Genomic DNA, 10883 nt, shown 5'->3' on the forward strand with positions numbered 1-10883 from the left:
AGTTTAGAGTTTGAATGGTGAAAAACGGCTGAAAACTGAGGGAGTAGTTAAGCGGCAAAGAAAGTGGCAACTTGAAGAATAATAAAGGATAAAGAATAAAGAGAAACAGGAAAACAATAGTGTGGATGCCTTTCGGCATCCACACAATAAAGGATAAAGAATAAAGAGAAACAGGAAAACAATAGTGTGCCTTTCGGCATCCACACAATAAGTGAAAAGATGGGAAGAAGCAGACGTTTAAAGATAACCTATTCCCTTCAGAGGCAACATAAAAGCTTTTTTTTTTTAACCAACTTCCTTTGATATAAAAGAGACATTAGAAATAAATATATAAATTACTGCAGATTGAAACGATAGTCTTTTTCTGTGATGACTAAAACAGTTTGTCAGGTATTTATAAAATGTGTTTTTGTGACAAACAGAGTCATCAGATGTTTCAGCTCCTCTCGGCTCAGTGGAAGGATTTAGTATCTGTTTCCCCCTTTGTTTAATGGTGAAATCATCGAGAGGCAAGTATTTTCTAAAAAACAAACCCCTCTAAAAACCCGCTGTGTGGTATGTATCCAGGATTTTACTGAAATTGGCTGCGTCTTACAATTTAGCAGCAGGAACACAGACCAGACAAGTAAACAAAGGCAAGGCAAAAAAAAGGCAAGGTATCACCTGCCAGCCGATCGGAAAATGTGTAGCTGTGAAAAGATCATGTGTGGTATGGGAACAGGATCCATTTCAGGGGATATGTTGCAAAAAAACAAACAGAAAACTGGGGGAAGGGGACTGGTATATATATTCTAGTGGTGACCCAGGAGCAGGTGGATGTAGGAGTCGGGTGGATTTGACCGGTGTGGAAAGTCTGCGAATATCTGGTAGATGGAGAATGGCAGGAGGGAAAGTTCCTACGAAATGCATGAGCCTGGGTGAAATGAGAAATGGCTTGGGACTGAGGCAGAGTGCGCAAGATAAAAACAACTGAGATAGCTGTCTTGACAGGCGTGTTTAGCTGCTGAAAAGCTGCTGAAAGATATTTCCCTCAGAAGTTAAAGAGCGAGTTAAAAGGGAGAAGAAGAAACACAGAATTTATATTCACCAGGTGGCCCGAAATATGAGCCTGAATGGATGTTAGTGTTGTTAAAAGCAGCTGTTTGCTGGTGAATGTTCACCCCGTCAGTTTAAAACTCAGCAGTTTTGACCCGTCGGGTGACCGCACCAATTTTGTTATTTTGTAAAGATTTAAGTGGCATCAAACTGGAAAAGCAGAGGTGTCCTTCAGACCTTCGGTGTTTTATTCCAAAAGGTTTGACTGTAGCCTTGATCAAATATGACTATACCAATGATTACAAATGAAATTCTAATAGAATTTTATTATTATTATTATTATTATTTTGTATTTCATTTTAGAGTAATAGTACTTGGATGAAGTTGATCTAAAAGTTGCAAGGCTCTTTGGTTTGGATGCTTTTTTAAGTAAATAAAAGAACAGAATGAGCTGCAAATCTCATATTTTATTTACAGCAGAACACTGAAAACATATCAAATGTTTAAACTGAGAAAATGCACAAGTCTAGGAAAAAATAAGGTCATTTTGAATTTGATGGCAGATGGTAGCATCCTGTCTTCTTCTGACAGCAGTGCGTAACATCTGGAAGCTGAGGAGACCAGCTGCTGGATTTTGGGGGAGGAATGTTGTCCCATATTGTCTGATGTATGATTCTAGCTACTCAACAGTCCTGGATCTTCTCTGTTGTATTTTGTGTTTCATGAAGCTCCCAATGTTTTCAGTTCTCTTCAGCCACGCCGCAGCACTGTCTTTCTGAAGTATGCAAGGCCTTTCCTGAAAAGACGTCATCTGGATGGGAGCATATGTTGCACTAAAACCTGGATATATCTTTCAGCATTCATGGTACCTTTACAGATGCGGTGCCGATTTTAAAGGCACTAATGTCCCCGCAGACCATCACGGATGCAGGCTTTTGAATTGAGTGCTGATAACAAGCCAGACCACAGAACAGTTTCCCATTTGGCCTCAATCCATTTTAAATGAACTTTTGCCCAAAGCAGTGATTCAGAATTCACACATGACTTCTTCTTTCGTGATGGAGCTTTAACTTGCATTTGGGGATGGCACATATTTATTCACAGACAGCAATTTCCAAAAGTGTTCCTGAGCCCATGCAGTGACTTCCAGCTCAGGGTCCAAAGATCACAGACATGATTTTGGACCTTGTCACCTGTACACAGAGATTTCTCCAGATTCTCTCTTTTGATGATCTTCCATGTAGATGATGTGATGTTAAAAGTCTTCACAATTTTACAATGTGGAACATTATTCTGAAATTGTTCCATAATTTGATGATGGATTTTTTTACAGACCTCTGCCCATCTTTGCTTTTGAGAAACTCTGGAGAAAAACAATTTTTACACCCAATCCTATTACAGACCTGCTGCCAATTGCAAATCATTTTTCAAAATGCAGGTTACATATTCGTCCATGTGAAAAGTCCAGTTGTGTTCAAATGAAAGAAAAAAATATTGATGCATACCTCTGAGCAGTGGTTTTTAAGACTCATCGCACTTAACTGATTTGTTTTCTGCTCACCTGAAATACTTTACTTTGAAAGGGTGTGCAAAGTATTTGAGAGCCAGTGCTGTAGTCAAACGATGTTCTCCCTTCAAACGAGTGCAGGAGGAAATGTTTTGAATCGAGTGAGAAAACACGTAAAAATGACTGAGAAGCTTTCATAAAATGAATTAAAACCTCCTTCAAGAGTCTCGATCTTAGTTCATAGTTTTAATACTGTAGTCGTAATACAAATTCTGAGGAAGAAGCACAGCTGTCAATTTGGTAAACAAATGAAGTAGATAATCATAAAGCTTTGCATGACACAATTTTATTTTTATTAAATTATAATTCAGTTAATATTTTTTGTAACTGAATTATAATTTCTGTAATAGCTGTTGAAAAATTTCAGTCTGGAAAAAAGTGGTGGGCTAAAGGAGTGATTGAATAGCCATCAACAGCACCGTGAACACTGGGAGGCTAAAACTGTCCCGATACCTTGATGCTGGACTAAATGTTCCATCTATTACTCCTGCTTTTGAGACTGATTTGAGAATACAAGCTGTTTTTCCAGCAGATTCATACTTGAGCACATCGCAGCTCAACAGGGTCGCAATAACATCAACACACAGTCTCGTATCTGATGTGCTTGTTAAAAAAAAAAGAGAAACGAGCTCCAGAAGTCTCCATTACTCACAAGAGGATTTTAGGCGTTAGTTAAATCACACACCAACAGCCACGTTCGTGCACACTACCAGAATAATCCTATTAACTTGCACTGATAATGCATGCACGACGATGTGTAAATTTTCCTCCCGCTTCCTCTGAGCTGCTTTGTTCTGATGCTTCGTGTGTTTTCCTTCAGGGAGAAGCTGAGCGAGCTCCGACGGGAGAAGCAGAAGTTGGTGGAGAAGATTATGGATCAGTACAGAGTCCTCGAGCCCAGCATGCCATCCCCAGCCAGCAAGGCCAAGTACATTATATAAATTTGTTTACATGTACAATACACCAAGCTGCTAATGTATTTGTTAATTACACCCGTGCAGTAGATAATACAGGAGTGAGTGATATTGATTTCATGTAGAAAGGCAGTTGAAGCTGTTGGATATGATAGGTGTAGGTCAGATTCCCACCAGACACAAAAAAGATGGGCACCGTTAGTGATTAGCCGGCGAACACAGCAGAGAAAGTTGCAGTGAAAGAGCCTGAGAGATCCCTCAGGAGGTAGCGGAGACAAAAAAATAGTTAAAGGAGAGTAAACACTAACTTTAAATTCTCAACTGTTCCCTGAAATAAAGACTAAACCTAAGTAAATTCACATTTTGTAAACTCGTAGTTTAAGTTTAAGGAAGCCATAATACAATCTGGATTCGTACACTTTATTAGGGACAGTTCAGCCACTGTTACAAATATGGAAACTCCACTACTTTAATATTTTTATCCTCTTTATTTACGTGCATGAATGTACACTTAAAGACACTTTTTTAAGTAAAACAGAAAGTAGAACAGAAAAATGAGGCTACAGTTTACTCGGGCTCACCAAAACTGGACAATAGAAGACTGGAAAACGTTGCCTGGACTGAGGAGTCAGTTTCTGCCATGACTTTCATGTGTAAACAATATGAAACCATGGATCCATCCTGGCTCCAATAGTTCAGACTAGTGGTGATGTAAGGGTTTGGGAGATATCTTCTTGGCACGCTTGTACCTGCTGAGTATCGTATAAGGACCACAGTCTGTCTGAATGTAGTTGCTGATCCTGTCTTTTCCTTTGACACAGCGTACCGTCTTCTGATAGTTGTCTCCAAACGGATAAGGCACAGTGTCACAGATCATCTCACAGTGCCAACAAAAACAGAACATTGCAGAAAATTAGACTTAGTTGCAGAGTAGCTGCACTGCATTGTTTTACATTGACTGTTTATTAAGTGTGTGGCGAGCCAAGTGTTTTGTGAAGATCCATTTGATATTGTTAAAGTATACATTTTTAAAGTGTTGCCGTGTTATGTTGCATGATTCTGATAAAGCCTTTTATCACAAAATCCATCACTACAGGAAAATAAAACACTAACTTGAGATGGATAACATATCTGATAGTAACTGTGTCAGTATTGTTTTAGAAATGTGTCAGTTAAAAACCAATGAAGAAGAATACAGAATCATATTGTCAGGGGTGGATTTTGGCATCCAGACATGTTGACAGCTGACCATTCTCTTCCTGTACCTTTACACCTTTTTATGGTGGTGACATTTTAATTATAGCGTTTCCAGTTGCACCTTCTACAGGTGAAATCCTGGCGCATAAACGATACATGGCACAAAAAGCATTTTGTGAACAAGATGAAACCCCTGACACTTGGCTTCCTCCCATTGTTTCTGGAAAAATCAGGGTGTGCAGTGCATGCACACACAAACACTCCCATAGCTCATCTCTTTGTAAATGGTCCCTGTCCCCTGTGTCCTCGTAGGAAATCTAACTGGATTGCAGATAGGATGAAGAAGCTAATCAAACCCCGGGGAGGAGGAGGAGGAAGAGAGGGACGCGCCCTCTTCACCGCCGCGGGCAGCGTGGAAAACCTGGCCGACAGCGCTGAATTTACATCAGACACACACGCACCTCAGCCTGGTGAGATCTCACACACACCCACAGAACCAAGCTCACTATACCCCCCTGCCCTTCCTGCACAACGACAAACACACAAACAGCAGCTGACTGGTTTTCACAAAGATATGCTCACATGCTCAGCCCATCAAGCGAGCCTGCAGGCATGCATACAAATCATCTCATGACTACCAAGTGTGGTCGGCATTGATACCACTCTCTTCTCCTTAGATCTCTCCCCATAGAGTGCCAAGACTCACAGAGGCTGGCTTTCTCTGCTAACCACATGTTGAAAGGAAAGAGATTCGTGAGGCTTCATTCGCTTTTTATGCATTTACTGACTGAGAGTCAGAAAGACAACTCTCTGCAGACGCTTTCAAAGCCGGGATTCAATCCTCAACCTGCATTCTTGATGTGTTTTCTCTCTTTCTGACATACCAACATTGTCTCTCACTTAATTTTTATTTCCCTTGCAGTGTGTTTTCTGTAAACCCCTGGATTTCTTAAACTCGTCTCTTTTTATGCCAGAGAAAGACTTGATCTTTCATCTACACAACAAGCAGAGAAAAGCAGAAAAACTCCCTGAAGTGAAGAGCCAGCTAAGACATTTCTCAAAACTGCTTCCTGTTTAATATGTTTGGGGTGACGTTTACCACAAACATTTAACTGATTCACAGCTGTTTAACATGACAGGTTGGATTTGGAGTAGTATTCTTGCAACGATCAGGTTTGTATCAATGCTAAGCTCTTTTGTTAAAAAAAAAGGTGCATTAGATTATCTAGAAAGGAATATTTTTATTATATCATTTATGCTTTTAAACAGGTGTATTTGGCAGGTGGGGGAACCCTAAGCTTCAGTATTGCAGTGCAGCAGAGTCAAAGTCAACTAACTTTTACTATGAGCTCTAGTAGATTTGTTTTTTGTGTACAAGCTGTGATCAGCTGACCTTTGCTGCTGCTTCTCTGAGGTTTACTGCTCTCTGTGGATTTAGCCAACTACATTTCTACAGTATATAAGCAGATTTTAAAGCAGCACCGTGGCTGCTTTCCAACACTAACCCACTATGATAGTGAAATTGTTACTAAAGAACATCATCAGCTTAAATTCAAACTGATGACTCCCAGTAGACTCCTCCTGGATGCAGGCACTTATTTTGAAGCATTATATAAATTAACTAACTTTCACATTGATGGTCAGTGAGTATATATATATATATATGATTTAAATAAATTTTAATTCTGAATTGTTTCAGTGCCTCATCTCTCAGGTAGCGTCTCTGATGCTAGCCAGGATGTAAAGTAAATGTCACCTTGGACATCAGTCTTCCCCAACTCTGCAAACTACTGTCCAGCTTAAACTTTAACTAACATGGAATTATCATCACTTAATTGGTTTGCATAAACACCTCCATCTCCTCTGAGGTTCATGGATGTAGTGAAGGACATGCAGAGGGTTGGTGTGACAGAGGAGGATGCTAGGGACAGGGTGCGATGGCGGCAGATGATCCTCTAAAGGAAGCAGCCAAAAGATGGAGAAGACTTGCAGAGCTGTCCTTACCTTTAAAAATGATCTCTCATCTTCCTCTCCTGTCTTGTCTTTCTTACATCTTTGTCTAACCTTCTCTGTCTCAGAGAAGAAAGCTGATATTTTTCTTCCCCCTGAGAAGTACAACAACTCTAGCTAGCAGGTTCATTGTGCACCACACTGCACAGCTCAAGTGGTGTTTTGGATTTTACTAGTTGAGCTCTTTGAATACCTGCCATTTCAAGAAAAAGGTTAGTCTGTTTATGCTCGCTTCTCTCTTTAGAAGCGCTAGATGCTGAAATACTGGGACAAACAGCTTTGTTAACATCTGTAGTGTGTATGCAAGACAGCAAAGAAAAGAGAGGAAAAAAAAGATGATGTTACAGGCGGTACTTAACTGTCTCCACAGCATCAGCTAGATGAAGCATGAAAAATTAACTTGATTTATAGTATTTTGTATTAAACTGTCTATCACATTTAATTACTGATTTATGAAGGTGTCAGAATGCACTCTTGCCGACTTTAACCCCTGCTTTTAAGAAAACGTAAAGTTCTAGGCAATATTGGAAAGTGCTCATTATAACTTGTTGTTGATATCGTTCTTATCACACCTCGCATTTCAATTCCTAAGAATATATACATATAGCAAGAGAGATATGCTAGTTTAGACATAAAATATCATATCATCCACTCTGTGAGCTCTGATTCTGCTGAAAATAACTCGAACTCGACTCCAGTCTGAACAAGATAAGATGCAGCATTTTTTCAGCCTAATGTCCTAAATGATGCATTTTCATTGTTATTGTTAGTGCTGAAAATGTGCTCGAGTTCTCGGCGGCACTGTTAAGTATTTATTAGTAGTGCATAAAAATACGTAACAAACAGCTTAGAATAGACACTAATGTAGCTGAAAACAGGCATGAGCACACATTTAAGTGTTTAAGTGAAGGGTTAGGAACTGATTTTTCTCTGCTTTTCTGCTGTATCAAACCAAAGAGGTCCACATCACTTGTCGGTCTCACACTCATGGATTGATGGCTGGCAGTGCTGCAGATTGTACAGGCTTAATGTGTGGCTCAAGGACACTTAGACATGAGGAGGGAAAGAATCAAACTAATAACCTCGCCATTAATGGCAATACAGGCCAACCACCTGAGCCACAGTTATCTTTTCTTTTTTTTCTCGAACCTATATTTGTCCTGAGTCCCTGAAACTGCTTTGGCACTGGAAAAGAAAAAAATGTACCTTCTATCTTTGTGCTGTAAATGGGCTCATCTGGCTAAACACAAATGCAGAGGATCCTGTACATGAATATTTCTGAATGAATGATTAACGATAAAATTATCAACTGCAACAGTGAACTTATATTTTGTTTAAGGTTTCCTTTATAATAGTTTATGAATCCTTTTCATACAGTTCCAGACCCTCGCAGTGCTCCGGTCTCTCCTTCTCCCCTGAGAAAATCTGCATCCCAGACAGACCCGGAGGTCTCTCTTCCCGGCGCACCAGCTACGCGCGCTGGTTCCGGGGGCCGTCGTAAACTGGGATCCCGTCACGGCTGGGGGTTGGGATTGGCCAGAGCAGGCTTGGGAGTTTCACAGTCTTTTAGTCCCGGCGACCAGAAGACACATCCACGCCAGCGGCTAAGCTCCAGCCAGAACAACGCCGCCGTCCTATGGGAGGGAGAGAGAAGTGCATCTCAGGAAGCAGACGCCCCGTTGACCGGTCAGGAGAGCGCCGAGGAGGATGAAGTGAAAGGTGCGGAGGAGAAAGGGGGCTGAGAAAGATTCATGTTCATGTTTTCTTTTTTTTCTTTAAGAAGGAAAACTGTAAATAAGTAACAAAGGGGATTATTCGGAAGAAAAACATTTACCAGCTTGTTCAGATGGATATTTTCAAACTTCTCCTGTGTTAACAAGTGAGCTGCGAGCACATCTTTGGGGTAATAAGAAAAACATTAAGCCAAATGAAAGTCAACTGTAAAGAAAAATAAACTGCACAGAATCACCACACCAACTAAAATCCCTCAAAGGTAGACCTAGTATTTTTTTTCTTTTGTCTTCCAGATAATCAGCACTCGAGTGACGACTGCACAACGGCACAAGACAGAAGTGTAGACTCCCCCCAGCTGAATTAATAACAAATGTTTTATATTATGTGCTCCATGGAAACCGTTTTCATGCCTCCTCTTGTGTGTCTGCATATTTTAAATACAAGATCCTCCTAGTATTTTTGAATACATGAATAAATGCTTTAATCAGTCATTTGAGATCTTACTCATTTGTGAAGCAATTAACACCCTCCTTAGTACATACTATAAATAAAACTAACTGTACACCATCTATATATCTAGTGCACCTATAAAAAAAAGCTGAATATTGTGAAAATGTTTTCTTTTTCATTTTAATTCAAAGAATAGAATAGAATAGAATAGAATTCAACTTTATTGTCATTGCACATGCACAGGTACAGGGCAACGAAATGCAGTTTGCATCCATCCAGAAGTGCTTAGTGATATAGATATATTACAATATATATTAGCAATAATATAGATATGTAAGTATATTACAGAAATGGGTCTATTATGTTATAATGTACACGGTATGAAGTATGTTGTGAATATTCTATAACTATAAGTATGTACAGGCTGTAGTGAGTACAAGCTATGTACAGGATATGAACAGGATATAAATATGAAAAACTATACAGAATATGAAATAAATAACTTTACAGGAATCTGAGATATACAGCTATACAGAAATGGGAACTATGCAAGTTGTAAACAGTTGTAGGGTTAAAAATTATCGTATGTACAGAATGATTGTTTACACAGGGCTATACAGTAGTGCAGTTAAGGTAAGTGAGGGTGTGGATAATTTCTACAGAGGCTATATAAAGTGCTAGTGGTTGTGAGTGGTGGTTCACTCCATGTTATTATTGTGTGTTTGAGGGTACAGTTGTCCATTGTGTGTGTGTGTGTGTGTATGTTCAGTCCATGAGTTAACGTGGGTCAGATGTCAGGAGGCAGAGTTCAGGAGTCTGACAGCTGTGGGGAAGAAGCTGTTCCGGTACCTGGTGGTCTTAGTTCGGAGGCTCCTGTAGCGCCTCCCAGAGGGCAGGAGGGTGAAGAGTCCATGTGATGGGTGACTGGGGTCTCTGATGATTTTCCCAGCCCTTTTCAGACACCGCTTCCTGTAGATGTCTTTTATGGCAGGAAGTGGTGCTCTGGCGATGCGCTGGGCAGTTTTCACGACCCTCTGCAACGCCTTCCGGTCCGAGGCAGAGCAGTTTCCCTACCAGACTGTTATACAGTTGGTCAGGATGCTCTCGATGGTGCAGCGATAGAAGTTCACCAGGATGTCTGAGGACAGGTGGTTCTTCCTCAGAGTCCTCAAGAAGAAGAGGCGCTGGTGAGCCTTCTTGACCAGCTTGGAGCAGTTGGTCGTCCAGGTGAGATCCTCGGAGATGTGGACTCCCAGGAACTTGAAGCTGCTCACACGCTCCACAGCCGTCCCCTTAATGTGGATGGGTGGATGTGGGTCAGCATTCCTCCTGTAGTCCACGATGAGCTCCTTGGTCTTCTCGGTGTTAAGCAGCAGGTTGTTTGTGTCGCACCACTCAGCCAGACGATCCACCTCCTCCCTGTAGGCGGCCTCATCGTTGTCACTGATGAGGCCAATCACCGTGGTGTCATCTGCAAACTTAATGATGGTGTTGGAACCATCAGCAGGTCTGCAGTCGTGGGTGAAGAGGGAGTAGAGGAAAGGGCTCATCACACAGCCTTGTGGTACACCGGTGTTCATTGTGATGGTAGATGAGCAGTGGTTATCCAGCCGGACGTATTGGGGGCGGTTGGTCAGGAAGTCCAGTAACCATTTGCAGATGAGGGAACTGATGCCCAGGTCTGTCAGTTTCCTGATGAGTTGTGAGGGGTGGATTGTATTGAATGCTGAACTGAAGTCTATAAACAGCATTCTGGCGTAGGTGTTGTTGTTGTCCAGGTGTGAGAGGACAGAGTGCAGTGCGATGGAGACTGCATCCTCTGTGCTCCTGTTCCGGCGGTATGCGAATTGGTGGGGGTCCAGGGTGGGGGGGAGACAGGATTTGAAGTGTGCTAGGACCAGCTGCTCTAAGCACTTAGTGATGATGGGGGTGAGTGCTACTGGGCGGTAGTCATTGAGGCAAGATGGGTTGGAGTT

The 10883-nt window shown here is 41.3% G+C and overlaps 1 protein-coding gene across 1 annotated transcript in view; it reads left to right on the forward strand.

Moving 5' to 3' along the window:
- Nucleotides 1–8948, forward strand: part of ccdc88b (coiled-coil and HOOK domain protein 88B) — a 62427-nt gene extending 53479 nt beyond the window's left edge. Inside the window, exons 25-28 of the mRNA XM_085431383.1 lie at nt 3423–3530; nt 5026–5183; nt 8101–8442; nt 8751–8948. Of these exons, the coding sequence (XP_085287509.1) occupies nt 3423–3530; nt 5026–5183; nt 8101–8442; nt 8751–8821 (679 nt within the window). The 3' untranslated portion in view covers nt 8822–8948. The remainder of the gene's footprint in view (nt 1–3422; nt 3531–5025; nt 5184–8100; nt 8443–8750) is intronic.
- Nucleotides 8949–10883: the final 1935 nt, after the last annotated feature.

Source organism: Copadichromis virginalis, linkage group LG2 (assembly GCF_057382275.1).
Source record: "Copadichromis virginalis isolate Kocher_CV1m ecotype Utaka linkage group LG2, C_Virginalis_male_GT1.1, whole genome shotgun sequence".
In the NCBI taxonomy this organism is placed as follows: domain Eukaryota; kingdom Metazoa; phylum Chordata; class Actinopteri; order Cichliformes; family Cichlidae; genus Copadichromis; species Copadichromis virginalis.